This window comes from Penicillium psychrofluorescens, assembly GCF_964197705.1.
Source record: "Penicillium psychrofluorescens genome assembly, chromosome: 4".
Taxonomy (NCBI): domain Eukaryota; kingdom Fungi; phylum Ascomycota; class Eurotiomycetes; order Eurotiales; family Aspergillaceae; genus Penicillium; species Penicillium psychrofluorescens.
This window is the reverse complement of record NC_133442.1, coordinates 220,267-239,767: the sequence shown is the minus strand read 5'-3', so window position 1 is coordinate 239,767 and position 19,501 is coordinate 220,267. Positions and strand designations below refer to the sequence as shown.

At 47.6% G+C, this 19,501-nt stretch overlaps 4 protein-coding genes across 4 annotated transcripts; 2 read left to right on the top strand and 2 right to left on the bottom strand.

Annotated features, from left to right (window-relative positions):
* Positions 1-11,135: 11,135 nt before the first annotated feature.
* Positions 11,136-11,890, bottom strand: PFLUO_LOCUS5860 (uncharacterized protein; the record flags this gene model as incomplete). Its single annotated transcript, XM_073783347.1, has 2 exons — positions 11,136-11,663; positions 11,735-11,890. 2 exons carry the CDS (start codon positions 11,888-11,890, stop codon positions 11,136-11,138), a joined length of 684 nt encoding a protein of 227 aa, XP_073639911.1.
* A 4,415-nt stretch (positions 11,891-16,305) lies between these two features.
* PFLUO_LOCUS5859 (uncharacterized protein) lies at positions 16,306-16,492 on the top strand (the record flags this gene model as incomplete). The annotated part of the gene is made up of 1 exon (XM_073783346.1): positions 16,306-16,492. A coding segment is annotated over one exon (187 nt), but the record flags the coding sequence as incomplete, so codon positions are not given.
* A 111-nt stretch (positions 16,493-16,603) lies between these two features.
* On the top strand, positions 16,604-17,595 carry PFLUO_LOCUS5858 (uncharacterized protein; the record flags this gene model as incomplete). Its single annotated transcript, XM_073783345.1, has 1 exon — positions 16,604-17,595. A coding segment is annotated over one exon (992 nt), but the record flags the coding sequence as incomplete, so codon positions are not given.
* An 841-nt stretch (positions 17,596-18,436) lies between these two features.
* PFLUO_LOCUS5857 (uncharacterized protein) lies at positions 18,437-19,213 on the bottom strand (the record flags this gene model as incomplete). Its single annotated transcript, XM_073783343.1, has 1 exon — positions 18,437-19,213. One exon carries the CDS (start codon positions 19,211-19,213, stop codon positions 18,437-18,439), a length of 777 nt encoding a protein of 258 aa, XP_073639908.1.
* Positions 19,214-19,501: the final 288 nt, after the last annotated feature.

The window sequence follows — 19,501 nt, the reverse complement described above, 5'->3', positions numbered from 1 at the left end:
TTCGACCCCTGTGTTCCTGCTTGTTGGTTAAAATTGTAAATAATAATCGTTTGTCCTGTTATGTGTCCTGTTGATGTTACCCTGTTGATGTTGCCCTGTTGATGCTGTCCTGTGCGTGTTGCAATGTCGACTCTTCCTGTTGATATTTCATTTTGATGTTGCCCGTCAATGTTATCTTCTCGATGATACCCTGTTGGTGTTACCCTGTTGATATTATTCTGTTGATGATTTCTGTTGCTATGTCATGTCGATGCGATCCTGTTAATACTTCCTTTCAATGCTGTCATGTCGATATTTTTTATTGAAATTTCCTGTTGATGCTCCATGGTAATATAGCAACATCGACAGGATAGCATCAACAGCACACATCAATAGAAAATATGGATAGGACAACACCAACAGGACAATATTGGTAGGGCAACATAGGAAGATAACATCAACAGGATGGCAAGTACTATTTACAAGTTCGAGTAGCAAGTAGGAACCCACGGAGCACCAACAGCACAGCACCAACAGCACAATATCAACAGGAAGCATCGGCATGATAACATCGACATAACAGCACCAACAAGGAATATCTACAGGACAACATCGAGAGGATAGCACCAACATGCTACCATCGATATGATAGCATCAACAGAAAGCATCAGCAGGAAAATTGACAGGAGAACATCGGCAGGGCATCATCAACAGCACAACATGATGTTTATTGCTGATACTTCGTGTTGATACCGTCAGGTAGATGCTGTTACGTTGTTGCCGTCTCGCCGATGCTGCCTTGTTGATGTTGTGTTGGTGTTACCTGTTGGTGTCATCATGTTGATGTTTCCTGTTGATATTGCCCTTCAATGTTCCCTGCCGATGCTTTCCTGTCAATTTTCCTGTTGATGCTGTTATTCAAATGCTGACATGCTCATGTTATCTTGTCGATTTCCTGTTGATGCTTCCTGCTGATGCCGTCGCGTCGCCGTTACCCTCCGATATTTTCCTACTTACGGTTCATGTGTCCATACTTGTGGTTGATCCTTGCACTGCTGTCCATTGTTTTTTCTGTCTAAACCTACGTGTTCCTCATGCTCATGTCACCCTCGCTTTCTACTTGTTCATTCTAGCTGTGGAAGCTAAGTCTGTCTACCTCACTAAATCGATTCTGTCTTGTTGATCTTTACATACAAGCACACCAAACATAGTTATAGACAAACCGACTTGCTTTACTTCCTGTTGCCAGCGACAGTCCCCTGTTGATGTTATTTGATTGACACTATCGCCGTCTCCACTTGTCGCTCTCTGTTTGTGAGCCTACCTCCATGTCATGGTTTTTCATGCGTAACATTCGCAGGTCAAAACATTAGTAGATCCCCTGCCTTGAACAGCTTGTCAATTCTTCGTTGATGCCTCCAATTGAGATTGCCAGTTTTCACGTTTGTTATTCCAACTTTGTGGTTACTTATCTCATTCTATATATCTATATCACTCACCCTGCTGATGTTTATTGTTACGATTTGTTCATTGTAAAGAGTGTCAAATAATATTTGTAACTACGAAACGCGAAGATATTGGGGCTATTAAGAGAAACACTTTCCACTACCACAAATCAGTTAATTCAGCTCACTCTGGATGTTCGACACCCCTGCATGTGAAGGAGTGTAGCATGAGACACAAGAGACGGTGAATAGAGATAAACTTAGATTATGGATGTCTTATACTTCTTGTGTTCTTAATGGAGATGCTATCGTGGGCCCATTGATATATGCTGTGCAGAATCAGGATGGAATGGTCCACGGGTAGTAGGCGGCAACCAAACTCCACCCCAACACAGATGACTAGCTAGTGTGAAATTGTTCCTGCGGTCTTAGAGCCATGTGAGCGAATGGTTTACCAACTACACACATCGTCCAATCAAGTATTACATGCCCCGCTATTGGGCGCTTACTGCTTCGTCAAGGCAAAATCGGAATTGTTCTGCTGAGGCGCCACAAATTGTTTCACAGGCTGAAGGGAAGGGGTTATTCAGATACGGCACAGCTGTACCTCAACAGGGGTGTTCGTATTAACCAATGCCATGAGCACTTCCACATACTTATAAAGCCAACAGTTTCCTAAGCATGTTGCAAAGTCTTTAAAGGGCTTCGAAGGGCGTTGTTCAAACCCGCTCGATCTCGCCGGACAATTCGAACATTCTCTCATAGTCACGCTCAATGGCTATCCAGCAGGAAGGCGGGCGCAGGGATCACCGCCGTCCGTATTCCGACAGGTTGCGTCAGGTCTTAGAATCAGGGACATCCAAGCCGGTCGGCACACGAGATTCCACGGGATTACCAACGGCCCACCAAGACAGCCTTCAGCCACATTCTTCGGAGTATGAATTATCAGACGGGGCGTCTATCGATGACGAGGACCAAGACCCAGACGAAGGTGAAGAGGACGGCCCATGGGAGGTAGAGTCGGACAGAGACGCCGACCGCGAACTCGAGAGGAGAGTGAACTCCAAACAACAGGTTTCTGACCCCGGAGTAATATATACCTTGACAGTGGAGTAAGTCCAAACACACTGGATATTTGTATAGGTACTAACCACCTCGATTAGTTTGGATACTCGCCTCCTGTAAGTACATTCTAGGCGTCTTGATCTTGGATCGTTGCGTTCACCATTCCAACTAATGGTGATAACCAAACTCGCCGGACAGACCTAAGCTCATTGTTTTCTAGGGAAGCCGAGGGCAAAATCATAGAAGAGCAGTCGTCCATCCAGGAGAGCGTCAAAAATATTCACATTCTGGAAGACACGGTCCAGGAAATGAAGACTGAGCTGAATGAAATCAAGGCGCGCTGCAAGCCCCGGCCCCTCAAGAAGAGAAAGGTGGCAAGGTGAGCAGAGTGAGGACCTCGAAGTTAGAAAACGAACAAGGATGGATGCTGTCTACTATATGGATCGGAAATGGTGTGACTTGACGACATCAGCAAGAACGGGAACTCGGAGTACTGCCGTTGCTCATTCATCATCCCTTTGTATGCATGAGACCAAAGCTCTGGCCTTGAGGCGCCTCAGATTATGACAATGCGTTTTATTATGGCGGATATTTTGATTCAAAAGCACATTCGTTACAGTAGCAGCAACTTGCATAACCACTTTTTGGCACTGGTAGTGGCGGTGTCCTTAGGCAGCCTGCGTGGATCGTCGCGGTTGGCGCCGAGATGATCGTGTCTCCAGTTGCAAATCTCTGTACCCCGTACGTTCGAAATGGCGTAGTGAAACATACATCCCTGTGTAGTCGCAAACTACCAATGATGGCCTCGATCCATGTGATGGACCCGCAATCTCAGCAACCGCCATTTGTGGTGCCGCCTAGTATCTCTCAGTTTGAACGATCTATGCACCATCACGTCTTGCCGCTTGCGAAAACTTGGAAGTCTAGAATAATGAGATCTACCGTTTAGCTGCGCTCGCAGAATACAATCACCTGAGCTATTGTAGGCGTCCTTATCCGTCCCTACCAGGGGCAACAGTGGCTAATTGGTAGAGAAAGAACGCTCCCGAGGGATCGTCCTCCCGCCCCAAAACTTCCCCTCGTACTTCTGCAATCCAAATCGCCACTAGGCGTACGTCATGGTGCGATCGGCATCGCCGCAGTCATAGAACGGTCTAGAGCTTGGGGCTACCCCGTAAATGGCTGCATTTGCTCGTTCACACACTGTGTTCAAGGTCTGGTCGCGACCTGGCGAGTCTTTCAAAGTCAGAGGGAATCCTTAACCTTCTGGCGTGCGGAGGCATTTCGTTCTCAGATTGGTTAGAGGGGCAAGGTCTACGCCGCCTAAGGATCAAGGTTGTTGCCGCAAGCAAGCTCATGTGCGCGAGGGAATCGCTTTTGCGCGAACCTCTGCAGCAGACTAGCCTGATTCGGTCCGATCTGCAACCGATCCCACCCACGCGCCACACCACTTCAGCTTCAGCCATGCTGATAGGGGGAGGCACCTGTTCTTACGATAGGCTAAGCAATAGCAGGTATCTCGTAGCCACTCTTGGTGAGATACAGACTGCTTGGACCGTATCCAGGATAAACTGGGGGCCCAGGGCGACTGACGGAAACATTTCTCGCCTGCCATAGTGCCGATAAGTCCCACCGTATGTAGCATGCATTACTGTCCCTAGTACCTTGAAGGCCAGGCGGGGCTAGCAGGGGTATTGCTATGCAGGGTTATTGCATGAGTCCAAGAGTAACGATTCCTGATTTTCCAAATTACCGTGTCGCTGTTCCCGTCGGAAGAAACGAGACACGGTAGAAATGTATACACACGCGAAAACATACATTGTCCATCATCATCCTATTGAGTATCTAGTTACAACGCTCTCCCGTCGATGATCTTTGACAAACAAGATAGTACGATAGTCGGCGGCAATCTTAAAGCACCGAATGCTTCGAGTGCAACTGCTTTCGTTCAATGACCGGAAGGTTGGATGCTCGTGTATGTACCTTGGTTCACATTTCGTTGGAAGTGGTTCCTTTCCGTCTTCAGAGAGCGGATATCTCCCTTCAGAGAGCGGACGTTTGCCTTCAGAGACCTGGCATCTGCCTTCAGAGAGCGGACGTCTGCCTTCACGTTTCGGAGTTCGCGCGACAATGTCATGATGGTCTCGTGGATACGCTCGGTGGAAGGGGATTGTGGCCTCCGTCGTGTTTCTAGGGATCTGAATGCAATTTTAGTCGCCGATGTGACCTAGAGGGAAGGAGAGGAGGATTCCTCGGATGGATTGAGGCGAGATGTACAATACTCACTGGATTCGTTCGTCCAGGCTGGAATCTTCTGTTAGTACGTCTCAGCTCTCACGGTCGGTGGTACGAACTCTTTAGCCAAGACCATTGCCACCAGATGAGGCATTGTATCCTGCCTTGGGAACGACTTTTCATCTGTCATGCTCTCCGTGTCCAACTTCCATGGATCTTGCTCATTCCCCTCTTGGTTTTCGTCATCCTTTGTAGAGATGTCTTCCTCGCCGCGCGCTGCTCCCCTTGAGCGTCTTAAGCAGCATGCACAGTGTTCCATGCTTGGCTCGGAAGCTTGGCCTGATCTCAACGCATCCATCCTGTCAGATGAGGTTAGACACGGTCAAGAAAATCATGTGTATCTCCGTACAGGAGGCTATCTTGGGCACTGTTCATACCTTTTGGAGTTGTAAGACTGACGGATGTGTTTACACAGGTTACAGAGGCGACCATTATTGCCTTCCATGTCGAAAGCATCGAGATGCTCTTTCAAACCCTAATCACATGACACGCTAATCCTGATTTGGCTATTTTCGTATTTAAAGGGATGTTGCGAGGTTGAATGGTACAAATCGATACGAGTAACATCTGAGTAAGCTGTATGCTTGTGTAAGTTAGTTATTGTTACAGATCCAAAAATAAACACGAAAACTTTCGAGGTGCCACTATATGAGTCATCGTCATAACTCTGTAACACCCCATAGAATCTCGTAGAATCAATTGACAATTCTGGCGATCTAGCATGATTGTCTGCTGACTTCGGTATCGCCTTGCTCCCGTAACGTCAGTCACTACGCATAAGTACGGCACGGTTCAAAGGTCGCCACGTCAATGCTACTAGACGCTCTACCTCCAGAAATACTCCTACTCATTGTACGCCATGTCTATGAGCAGGATATCCGCCATCTGATATTCACATCACGTCAATTATATTACGTCTTACAGCCAAGCCTCTTCGCTAATGTGAAATTATCTGACATTCGCGTGTTAAGGGGGGTTCCCACTTTATCATATAGAGTCAGTACTTTCCTATATGCCGTGGTCCGAAATCCGAAGCTGGCTAAATACGTTCGCACCTTGGAGGTATCTGGCTGGAATATCCATGGAGTTGACATTCAATGTCAACAAGATGAAAGTCAGGCTAGATTTGACAGAGACCTTATACGGAAACTAGTCGAAAAAATGACTGGGTATTCTGGAGAAAAAAGATCTGATTGGCTGAAAGACCTCGAAGAATTTAATACCGAAGCGTGGATGGCTTTGCTTCTTCCGAAATTGAAGGAATTACGAAAACTCAGCATGGACTGGCCGCATAGCTCAAGATATATCTTGCATATGCTTCGAAATGCGGGAAATAACATAGAACCGGTCTTTCCTCACCTTGAGGAAGTCTACACAACTTGGTGGAAAGAGGATGGCGGCTCGATTCCGGCTTATTTTCTGAACCCGTTCCTCAAACTTCCATCTATGCGCATATTAGGTTGCAAGCGACTCAGAGACCAAAAGCGTGAAGAATTTGAACCTGAATCGGAGGATGATGAGCCTTCCCTAAAGACAGAAATTCTTCCATCACGGTGTTCGAACCTGACTGTGATTGACCTTGTGGATGCCGCTTGTTTTAATGGAATGCTAGAATGGGTTCGAGCATGTAAAATTTTGAGATCATTCCGGATAGTCGGTGATGGATTCTTATCCAACTCTGAATACCAGTCTCAGAAACATCACGGGGAGGGCCGAAAACTTTACAAGTCACTTTTGTTGCAGAAGTCAACACTAGAGGCTCTCTGGATTGACAGCTCTTGGTCGTTAGGTAGGGGCAACGATGGATGGATAGGGTCTTTTGTGGACTTTCTAGCTTTGAAAGCTATTGCCATCAACTTGCCAAGTCTCGCGGGAGTTGATTACGTGGGATGGAATATACGAGAGAATCCTCCACGAAAAGTTCGAAAGCTTGAAAATGTTCTTCCTTCGTCATTGGAGACGTTGTATCTTATCCTCGACGAAAGGTTTTGCTTCGGCGAAGCTTTAGACGATCTGGCAGAGCTGGTTGGCTCGAACAATTTCCCTAGATTGGCTGCGATCCATTTGAACCGCGTTTTTAAAGCTGAGAATCGTGCGAAAGTTGAGTGGCTAAAGCAGATTTGTTGCGAGGCTGGGATTTTTGGATGCTTTTCTCATAAAGCCCGTGAGTATAGGTATAATGTTCTTTGGATGCTAAGTTGCAGGTGTCTTGAGCCAATTTGGCCCTTTAATAAGGCAGAAGAGCTTGGTTGGCATTTTCATGACAACAACTCTGATACTGAGTGAGGGCTGAATATTTTGCTATCCCGAAGCAAAGAAATCTCATATGCTGTCTCACTATTCAAGCGAATTACGAAAATTCCTGATATTTGGTATAGACTGGATTTATCATACTAGATTTAGCCACTTTCATTCTTCTAGAGAATGTCGTGTGTCATCTCAAATGGATATACTTATCAAATAGATTAAAATAGACCACAAATATGTGATTCTGGTACAAGGTGGGAAGTTGCATGGGAAGCCGGGCGATAAAGCTGTCAATGATATCCAGAAAGATAGGGTATTTGTGCTGGCTAGATGTGAATGGCATTGACTACAAACTGACCATATCTGACACCGGCTGATCCGTGGCACAATCTAGGGGAGGGGCCGGAGGGCTAGCAGAGTACACGGTAGAGGTCGTGTGCCCGAAGTAACCGGGAGTGGGGGCAAAGTGTGAATTTTCGTCCCATGGATCGTCCATCCGCAGTTGACAGTCGTCGAAAAAGCTATTGGTCAACGTGAATATCTTCGGATGAGGGGTGGCCTGAAGCAAAACTGTAAGGGGGTAGATTTCCCTGGTGTCCAGTAAGAGCCGGAGCCACAGCATGCCGATTCGGAAAGGTGGAGATTACGAATGAAACCTCAAAGTCGAGCGTCGTCTATCAACTTGACCCTAAATAGGGCACTCAGGACTACGGCAGACCCTCTGCAGTGAAGCAACTGAGAGGAATGTGGACAGAATGCTGACCTAAGGTTTGTATGGAATCTCATGGAATGTCACGGAATCTTCTTCTGGGGCTACAGTTTTAGACCCCCGTATCATTGAAGGTGTGTATTATTACTAGGTTATTACAAGACCCTGGAATTACACACTAATCGGATTTGGCTTATCTGTCACCTGATTAGGGTTTGGAAGAGCATCTCACATGTTTCCGACATGGAAGGCAATAACGGTCGCCTCTGTAATTGAGTGTTGAAGGTCATTTGTCTCCTTAGTCTAAGGATAGTGAGGATGGGCTCCATTTATATTCAGTGGGGTAGGAGTGGAACGAGGACCAATCTCTAACGGTTAGGAAAATTTTACTAGTGGTAATGAAGTCGAGTGTTGTGTCTTTGGTTTGTGCAGTATTGTACCCTTTACGTTTTTGCGGCAGAATCTATAGAGATTCCCACCCCTCCGCTGCTGCTGTGTGGAGATAGGCCAAGAATATGATAGATATTGGTAGGCAAATTCTGCTACTGCAGCGGCATGCTTGTCGCTTTTGTCCAATCTACTCTAAAAAAGGGCCTGGTGAACGGGCTGTTTGTTAGAAGGGTCGGCAGGGCTCACGGACGCGAGCCAGCCACTCCACTCCGTCCCGGAAGACCCCTGGTCCTCGAGTCTCACAGAATGCCGTACGCGAAGACGCCCACGAGTATAGGTTTCAGCCCGGGTACTAACACCTGGCCAGGTCCATTGCTTGACTCTTTCCTATTGAGACGCATAGCCGTGTAGCAAATACTTTTCCTTTGCCTGTGTTACCAGCAGTACATACTCGTTACGATCCACCAACGACACCATATTCATGGTTAGTAACTGATGTAACGCTGCGGCGCAGCAGTGGCGAAGTTGAGTTCCAACTCAACGTCGTATCCAATCGATCAAATTAGGACGGGAATCATGGTGGTTTGGTCTGTGCCGCAAATTCTTAGCGTTGAAGAGCACGCCGCGCAAGTAGCCGCTGATCCTGCTGCATGCACTCCAAATCACATAGCCCTTTACAGTACCTCCAATTATATGAACAATTGTATGTTGGTTGGCAGTCGGAGTCATAACGAGTATCGAACCCAATGCAGCTGCGACCGGCGGATCATCTAAATAGGCCTTACCCCTTATTCGCCTCATTTAATTGGCCCCTGCAGTCTTCGCATGTCCGGGAACGCGGAACAAATCTATGGTGGATGTGTTGTTTAGGGCAGCACCCTGGTGTTCCTCGGCCAATTGGCATTGCCATGTTAGCGCCGCTATGTCTTTGGAAGCCAGGCGTGCTCAACAATAATGCCGCGAGCTGAGAGATGGTCCCTTAGATCGTGGATGGAATTACACGAATCACACGCTTCACGATGAAGCGCTCTGGTCAAAGCGGTCAAACCCTACAATGCATTAAATCTCCTACTATCTGCTCTCTCTCTCCTCCATAGAAAATTCATTGTTCAGATAGACACATAGGAAAGTGACCATCATTGCGACGGGCAGGAACTAATGAGAACGCAGAACGAGTTGCCAAATTGATTCGTCTCGCAGAAAGCATTCAAGTCATAATATTCTCCCATTTAAGCGTCTTGAGGCGTATAATCACGTCGGTGCTTTGTCCACTTGCCCGCTCATCCTGCTCATTTGCTGCCGATGAGACGATATACTGCGCGCCATAGGTGGGACATCGCTTTAGGATGTTCTTTTCGTGTCAACAGTACAGGTTCCAAATCCATCCCTACACGAATTGTTTTCCATAAGCGCAATTCTCTTTGTGTGGGATGTGTAGAAGCGTAGAGGTCTTACCGGAAATACCATGGCCTGAACGAAATCCTTGCCCATATTGATCGGGTGAAACATCAGAGGCCGTTTCGGCTTGTGATATAGTTTCTAGGGAAGACTGGTGGGAACCTGTGCAAGACGCTCTGGACCGGAACGCTAGAGTCTGAACAGAGGAACTATCCAAGCCGCGAAGTCGGCGTCGGCGTGCCCTGCGTGCTGTCAAGTGGGGGTTTGCTGATGGTCCGCCAGGAAAGAATTGGGATTTCTGCTTCTCCTGGTTGATTTTGCCTCGTATCGACTGGATTGTTCTAGGAATGCCGAATTCTTCTAAGTATCTCGCTTTCTTTTTCGCCCACGTTAGATGTTCATTGCGAGATAGCCATGATGGAAGATTCTGCTCTTCCCATTCAGACCAGGGGATGCGGTTGCCCTTGGCCATGAGTTATGTAAATTAAACGAGGATACAATGAAGTCGTGTAATGGAAGATCGAAAAGCAAGCATAAATAAGAAACAGAATCTGTTCGTAGTTGGTAGTTAAGGTGGGAGGTTCGGAAGATATAAACGTGCCGGCGTGTGCTATTGGGTCATTGTTGGTTGAAAGCGCCGCTTTACCAACATCAACGCTGCCTGTGGGCCCGGGGCTCTCCGTAATATTGAGGGTAAGGCGTGACTACTTTTTATTGGTAGTCATATTCTTACCCCGGCAACCCATACCGGTTGGAGATTGTTGTTAGGCATGACTGCCTACCCTTGGGCGGGAAGAAGGTAGGGTGTTATTCTAGTGACCAACCAGCTTCTATTTCGGATAGAAGATGTTGGATTATCAACCGCAGTTGAGTGTTGGTTGCAGCTGTTGGTGTAGGATAGGTGTATGATCTACATGCTTTAATATGGTTGTTGGACGGCTTGCATAGCAGGTCGCGGTGGATTGCACAAGCAAGATCGACCTGTTCATATGACATGTTAATAGTCTGACTGACCACCGACTGTCGTTATTCCATTTGGGCTGGGTTTGGGTCCTAGTCCTAGAGCTGCATAGAGATATAGCGATGGTGTCGACTTCTATTCTACATTTAGAAAACGGACACACGACAAGTCCTCTGGCCCTCTATGCTTGGTGGCATTTCTCGGTCCATTTGAACCATTACCACTGGTAGGTGGAGACTATGCTCTAAGCATTGAAAAGGTCATCCACACTGTCCACTCAAAAGCCGGCCGGAATCTGAGGCCAACCCTTTTACCCTCGCGTGTCAAGGCTGGTACTACGTTCGACTGGAGTTGACTGATTTTCCTCGCAATGACTATGCCTGCCTGAAAAGCGACGTTACAGCACATACAAGGACAGCTTTTGCCTTACCTGTCGTGTTCGAGGGCGCCGTCTTCCCTCCTCATAGCACGTATAAATCAAGTTGATACTTCGTAGAATGTACAACCTTGCCTTCTAGCACGCAATTCGATACAGTTACAGGTTCACCACAAGTAAAGTGAAATACTGCTCCGAAACTCCTTTGGCCGTCATCTGTCAGTACAGGCGATGAGGTGGAACTGCAAATATATATATTTCAAATATTCATCAAGTACCGGTCGGATACAAAGGGAATTCGGGCAGATCATCCACGTCCCCTGGGAAGGGATTCGCAGGCTCCACGTTGTAGTTATTCATCGCGAACTGCCCATTCGGGCCAGCCAAGGGAACGTTGCCTCCACCAGGTCCCGCCAAACACCTGTTGAATTGGGATACATTCATCCGGCTGCAGACCTTATCCACTATAGACGACGCATCGATGAACATCTCTTGCAAGAACGACTGTATATTTTCCTGCGCTCGATTTTCCGCGTCTGCGGTAGCGGTGGAGAGTTGCTTTTGCAGTTCTTGAACCTGCGCGTTGAGCCGCCCAACTTGAGTGGCCAGCCGCGCTTTGTCTCCTCTTAGCTGTTGTATGGAGTCGTCCTGTCGTCCGTCTTCGGCCAGACGCTCCCGTAGTTGTCGAATTTCTTCCTCCGCTTCCTTAATGAACTTCACGCAGTGCGGATGGTCCTTCTCGTAGGAGTCACTTGCCGGAGGCGAGTCGGGAACTCTGGCGGCTTCCGAGGACTGTATCTGGTAGTAAAGGATTAATGATCAGATCTTGTCATTGCTCCCGCAAACTAGCGAGGGTTTGGTCCACGTACCTGCGACTGACGTGGCCGCGATCTGTTGGGCTCGATAGCTGCCGGCACAGATCTTGCAGCATGACTGCGGGAAGCTGCTAGGCCAGAGGCCGCTCGGCCTGCCCTGCTAGAGACGACCCGAACCCCATTCCGCGTAGCCGTTGCAGTTTTGGGCATCTTATTGTTATCGGCTACCAGTTTGAACAGCAGGAAATGGGAGATTATGGATATGCCAAATGGTTGCAATTCCTAGCAAATTCACAGAGTGTTAAGGAACGCCTTTAAAGCTCCTAATAGGCAAAATCCCTCGTTAGTTGAATGAGTAAAGAACCAACATCACCCTCATTTTCTACCTGTCCATTGGCGATCGAGATTTGCGACTAACAAGATCGCGCCGTCGCCCCTATCCTCATTTCCTACCTGCGCCGCCGGAGACGGCATGAAATATCATAACAACGAACCGTGCCGAAACAGCTATCGCCATAGTTTTACCGAGGGTCTATCAACATGGGTATGGACATACGGTTGGCTATCAGCCTCTTTCAAACATAGACCCGCTGCGTAGTCACCAGTGGATTGTTGGTTTCGCACCCCGCAGCACACATGCTACATTACCGTCGTATGCACATCGCCTTGTATCCGTCCAGTTCTACAACACAGTGATTGATCTCACGACACGGACACTGATGACGCTCCAGGAGAAGCGAGGGTGAATTCGGTGTTACTAGTAGCTTTGTGCGCTTTGGCTTGTTGATTACAGATATGAGGAAATTGCCTTAATGAAGATCGAGAGCCCTCGTGGGGAACTGTACCAGAATCTAGAAAACACATGTATGCGCCTACACCATTGCTCTATTTGGCAGGAGATAAACAACATAAGTTTCGGGCCGCGCGCCTTTCGAAGACAGTCGTGGAAACGATCATCAGCAAGAGAGGGGAACCCAGATAGTACCCCTGCTACAACCCTGCGGTCCCCTACCGGCGGCGCAGCTGCTTAGAATCGGCTCGGTGTGCTAGGGCATCGAGCAGACTGATCAACACACACCCCATCTTATAGAATTTGGAATCGCATTGAGCGTTGGGATCAAAAATTTCTCTGGTCCTCGACTATACTCAATGCCAGCGTTTGGGAGGCCGCGAGCAGCGATGAGGATGCCCTAGTTGCAAGGGCGGATCTACGTCCGTATCAGGCTATGATCGACGCTCCCGGCAAAAGTACGATCCGTCGATCATGGGGCTCTGGCTGAGCTTAGCGACCCAGTCACGAAACAATGAGACCAGCGTGATTACAGTTACTCCGGACATGACCAGAGAGTCCCCAACTTTCGGCTGTCTGCGGTCGTCTGTGTTTCTCTTTTTGGCTGGTGTGTGGATCAGGTTGTGAAGAGCTTGTGGCATCCAATGAATGTTGACCTCTAGCCGCCGTTGGTGCTTGAGGTTCCGAAAGGCAGATTTGTCGAGGCTTTCAATCGATACGCGGTACATCTGAACAAACGAGAACTGCATTGTGGTCGGTCTTCAATCATTCAGCAAGAGTCTTACTTCGATTGACAGCTCGGCGCGGACGGCTCACGACTCGAAAACCAAGCGAGCGCGATGGTCAAGATGGTAGATTGCGCCGACTCTGTTGTCGGAGCCTGAGGAAGCCGCTTGGCGCGAAGGTACGTGTGATGATGTGTGACCAACATGTGGGTCAAGTGCTGATTGGCCGTACCCTCGTCGTGATCGAGCACATCGGATTCATAAATCATCGCTCATTCTCGAAGACACAGAAAGCCCCCGCTCGTCAATTCTTCAGGAAACCAAAATCTACTATGCCGGGACGCAAATATGACAGGTTAGTTCTTCAATCGGACAATCAGACAAGCGTACTGTTAATTACAGTGCTGATAGTATGTTCTCCCAGATTCCGGAGCCAGAACAAGTGCAAGATTAACGCTGCTAAGAGGCTTGCACTCAAATCTCCAACACTCTTTGCTAACCCTGCGTCGATTCCAAGTATCAGATCTCCTGGCTTGCCAATGTACACAATGCGAAGAAGAAAGGAATGCCGTACTGAGTATCTCGGCTGCTGCGATTGAAAGCCTCCGGGTTCCGGGAACGGGATTTGCCGCCGTGAGAGTTTTGGCAGCTTGTGAGGGTAAGCTAGTGAAGGAGCTTTCAAAGAAGTATGACTGATCAGCCTTCATACGAAGCCGGGATTATCCCAAAAGAGGGAGTACGTGTTGTCGAGGAATGCATGGAGCTGCAGGCATGCGAATTCCTAGAAGCGCGGGCAATACTTGAGTCAACAACAGAGGTTGGACAGAGGTGTGGCAGGTCCTTGCGAGAATTCCAGTGGGCTATTGTAGTGGCTCTGATATCGTCACGTCTGAAAAATATCAGAGAGTGGCGAAAGAAATAAAGGGAAGGGTGTTGACGGGATTAACGGGGCGAACGAGTGCTTGCACCGGTGGTTTTGATGGTCCCCCATGATGCTGGACGTATGTCATCTAGCCAAGGACGCGTTTTTGTTAGGCAAGTCAACCATGAACCAGCGGATGGTACTGAGGACGAACATAGGCACTACGCTAGATAGACGCATCTCTAGCAGTACTTGAGTTGGTGCACTATATAGTGTTCCTAATGATCGCCGTCAGTGGGTAGTGATAAGGAAGTAATAGGGACTAGAACCCGAAGACGTACGGTGGATAGCGGCTGTGAGAGGCCTTTGCTAAAGCTAGATTGACCACGAGAATTGGTACTCGCTACGAGTGAATACGTAAGGCTACATAGGCGTTGGGATATTTTGATGTCATTGGACGCGGAGCATCTCGTACCTTCTGACATGGTTGGTTCGGATATGAAATAGGTAGTGGCACATAACGCCGAGAAACTTGCTTTTCTTGACAGGATTAATGTACGGAAAAGAGCATTGTTTCATAAGATCGCAATGGGAGGAAATATTACGGCTCAGCCTTGTAGAAAGCCCTAACGCTCTAGGGCCTTCGTGGTTGGCCAATGTTGTGCTGCAACTGCGCCAGTCAGGCCAACGTGAACCGGATAAGTACACCAATGGGATTCCAAGCCGACCCAACAACAGCAATGTACAGGATAAGACTCGTCCGTGTTGTTCTAGACTAGAAACACATAGTAATTTCGAGGAGGGGTTTTTTGGCTTTTGCAGTATGGTGCATTCTAGAGAAGTTCGTACGTAATGCGCCCCTCCCCTCCTGGCTTTCATGTTCCACTCGAAATCGTGTTCACCGAAGTCAATCCTCACGTATGCGGAACTACTAGGATTGATTTGTAATTAATCTAGAGGCTTGATACTGTATGTAACCCAAATTTTCAGCCATCGCCTTTTGGATCCTTTCCAACATCTGAACCCATTCCCATCTGAACCCATTCCCATCTCTGAACCTATTCCAACCAACATCTGAACCTATTCCAACCAACATCTGAACCCATTCCCATCTGAACCTATTCGAACCAACATCTGAACCCATTCCCATCTCTGAACCCATTCCCATCTGAACCCATTCCCATCTCTATCCATTCTAACCAACATCTGAACCTATTCCCATCTCTATCCATTCCAACCAACATCTGAACCTATTCCCATCTCTATCTATTCCAACCAACATCTGAATCTATTCCCATCTGAACCTATTCCCATCTGAATCTATTCCCATCTCTGTCCATTCCAACCAACATCTGAATCTATTCCGATCTGAACCTATTCCCATCTGAATCTATTCCCATCTCTGTCCATTCCAACCAACATCTGAACCTATTCCCATCTCTATCCATTCCAACCAACATCTGAATCTATTCCCATCTGAACCTATTCCCATCTGAATCTATTCCCATCTCTGTCCATTCCAACCAACATCTGAACCTATTCCCATCTGAACCTATTCCCATCTCTGTCCATTCCAACCAACATCTGAACCTATTCCCATCTGAACCTATTCCCATCTGAATCTATTCCCATCTCTATCCATTCCAACCAACATTTGAATCTATTCCGATCTGAATCTATTCCCATCTGAATCTATTCCCATCTGAACCTATTCCCATCTGAACCTATTCCCATCTGAACCTATTCCCATCTGAACCCATTCCCATCTGTATCCATTTAACCAACATCCCACTTTTCCCTAAGAAGGATTACTGTGATGAGTTCAACAGATTTCTCAATTATAGCAAACGGCAGGACGTTTTTATGGCCACTAGGTTTCGATGAGGTATCATTGAACCAGCAGGTTGTGGTCGAGAATTATTTGAGATTTGCGTTGAAGTCTTTAGAGAAAAGGCGTTCTGGGGGAAAGTACTCTATTCCTAATGGTGATGATCCGGCCTCCAGGTTGAAGAGGAGAAAGTTAAAGAAGCCTATTGAGCTATCTCTCGAAGAAACAGCGCAAGAGATCAGGACAAGTGGCACCCTGGCTAGCTGGTTGGATTCCGACTCGGGGAAGCGTCGCAAATCACACATGCGGAACGCCCTTTCGAAATCTTTCGAAGAAAATGTGAGGAAGGGCGTCGCCAACCTAAAACCAATGACGAAACAAATGAAAAAGGGGGAGTGGACCCGGAACCGAAACGAGACAATGGTATGGTTGGTCTACAAGCTCGTCAGTCTAGCACACGCACGCCTTGTGCTTTACACTTTCTTCACAACAGATCTTGATAGTTATACGTTTGAAGAAATCACGTTCATTGTTGAATACGTGGCCCAGAAGCAAGAATTCCTCTACTGTGAGGCCCTCGAAACAACAGTCGAAGAAGGTGTGCCGGGTGAGTCCTTTCCAGGCTGTCGCTATAAGTCTATGACACATTGACCACGTTGCGGCTTGTAACCAACAGTCCCGCCACGCAGCTCAACATCTTCACTGCTAGCGGTGCTAGAGAACGGTGGATTTGGCCATGGTTTTCCCGTCAATCCCATCACAAGACCGTTCAGCTCTCTAGCCGAGACGGGACGTAACATGGCTCTCGAAAGTGAGGCCGGAGTGGACAACAAAAGTAAAGTGGACCACCGGGTCTACGGGTGGGAACCAGAGAAGCGGATACAGTCCCCAATGGACCAACCTGTCGATTTCAAGAAGTTGTCGAGTCTTTCGAAGATCCACCAGTCTACCGGCCAACTGGAGCAAGCTAAATCATATCTCCACGTGTGCTATAATGCTATTCGACGCAACTCCCGCTTGGGCGAACTAGATCGATCCCAGATTACTTGCAGATTATGTGATATTCTCTGTGCTCAAGAATTTTGCTCTGATGCACGGAAGAAAATCGAGGCTGAAATTAACACAAGTGCCGCTCGCGGAAAATGCACTGCATCCCTCAGACGCTTGAAGGTGTCATTGATGGAAGTGGACATACTGGAGGGAAAGTTCGAACAAGCATTTCTCGCCGCTCACTGGCTGAAGCTCGCATTTGATAGCGTCTCATCGGCGGATGTCGGTGAACAAAGGCTGCATGTGCGCTCGGTCATTGCATCTTCTAGGCTTTTCCATTACCAATTTCGGTACGACGACGCTATCCGCGAATGGGAAGAAGCCTGCTCTCTCGTGAGAAAATATCGGCACTGCTTTAAACCCGAAGGGTTTTTGTACGGGCTCATTCAGTTCTCTATCTCCGTCGCACGTATCCGGGCGGACAGCACCACAAACCGTGCGTATAGCACGGCCTCAAAATCATGGTGTGCCGATACCAAACAGTCCTTTGATAATGGCTGTGTCATTCTCACTCGCGAGGATCCCGATTATTGGATCCCAACGATTCCAAAGATATGGGTACCATACTTAATGTCGGTGATGGAGTCTGCGGAGCCAACGTGGGCGTCGACGAACGTGTTTTCCAGTCTACGGCAAAGGTATTCCTCTTTGGGATTCTGAGAACAACAATAGGTGCATATTGTCACCATCGTAACATGTCACCTGGCAGAAGAATCCGATATTTAGATACCTCTCATATCCATTAGATTATAGGGAATGTTTATCGACAGCAATATACTTAAACAAGGATTAATTAAAGTGGTGGTTGTTGAGATATAGATTGTACATGTAAAAAAGGGCATTCAATATGATGTTTTGCGGTGGCCCATTCGATGGGTGTGGCCCGCTCACCAGTGAAATACGTTAACCAACGATGAGCTGCCTACAGGACGCTAGGGGCTGATGTTACGCACTTCTAGTCAGTTCATCAGTAGGGATAAACAACTCGTCGTCAACCTAAATTAGCGAAGGTTGTGATCAGAAGTCCTTGGGGACTGTTCTTCCGTAAAAATTTGAGCAGTTGCTTTTAGTTCTGGACGAATTGCTGTTCTAAATTAATTCCAGCGCCGGAATGGGTTCAGAACTTCAGATGGTGGAAATGGTTGGACGGCGGAATAGATTCTGGACGTTAGAATGTTGGGACTGGTTCAGATGTTGGTTGGAGCGGTGGAATTGGACCAGCTTGGTATGATCGAGAAAGTGCGGGACCACATACGATCCATAAAGAAAACCCCGTGGAAAAGGCAGCACTATGATTTTTGGATTACAACGGAGGAGTGTGAGGATACCGACGAGAAGATCGTGTCGGCGTTAAGGGCTTCAGATTCAAGGATAGGATCCTAGGTCCTTGTGAAGGGTCAACCTACGTGTCAGTGCCTCATATGGGTGTCGCACAGGGTTAGATTCAGTCATTCGTCAATATAGCGTAGTTGTGCCTATCTTGTTTCGTTGTCAAGGTAGCTCAGCTAGATACAAGATTAGTCAAGACTTGCTTCACCTCCTGAACGAAAGTAAGACCGTTGTCGACATTAGCATCCGAAAACCCAGCAGACCACATCATGACCCCTCCGAAGGCGTTATATCGACTATACCGTCGCACAAGCGCTGTTAGGTCCCTTAGCGTAACATAGTATTGCGCACCACTAGAAGTACCAGTAGCGGCTAACGGAGAGGCAGGGACGCCAAGGAATATTTTGGCATTTGCTGAGGACGTGTTGGCTATGTTCTGCACCCAGTCAACGTAGTTGACCACCCCTGTGATCGAGCAGCTAGGATTGTTATAGAACTGCACCCAAAGGTAGTCAAATTTTGAGTTGGTTATCATGTCTTGCATGTAAGGCTCAGGAATAGGGCATTGTGGTGCTCCAGTAATGTAATAAGTATTAGTCGGGTCGGACTTGAAGTTCGAGCGTAGCTTGTTAATCAGGTAAGGGTAGTATTGGTTGCCGCTAGATGTCTCGATGTCGAAATCCCATCCATTAACAAACGTGTCGCCAAAGGGACGCGGAACGCTATTTATGTTCGTATGACCGTAGGCCTCCCATAAGTTTTGGCCAATAGACTCCGACTCTTCCTGTGATAAGAGCGAGTATGCTCCGAAGGCACCTCCTAATGACAAGATCACTTTGACACCGTTTGCCTTACACGTGTCGATGGCCGAGGCTAATTGTTCACACTGGGAGGGTTGGCCAGTCAGGGAGATATAGCAGGACTGGCCAATGGTCCCAGATGGGATCATCATTCCATTTCCGTACTGGTATAGGAATGCAAGCACAATGATATCTATTCCTGACTCCGGAGTACAGTATGTGCTGAGATTGTTATTCTCAACTGTGTTGCCTCCGTTTTGGCCCCAGTAAACAACAGTATGCAGGGGTCGCCTTCGCGATGGAACTTCGTGGCATATCCCCAGAGCGGTATTTATTGCAAAGCTTAAGCAGGTAAGGATACAGAAAAGCTGCATATCGGTAATTTAACAACTGGGAGTGTGCGAAAAGTGAATTTAGGACTAGATCTTATTATGTCC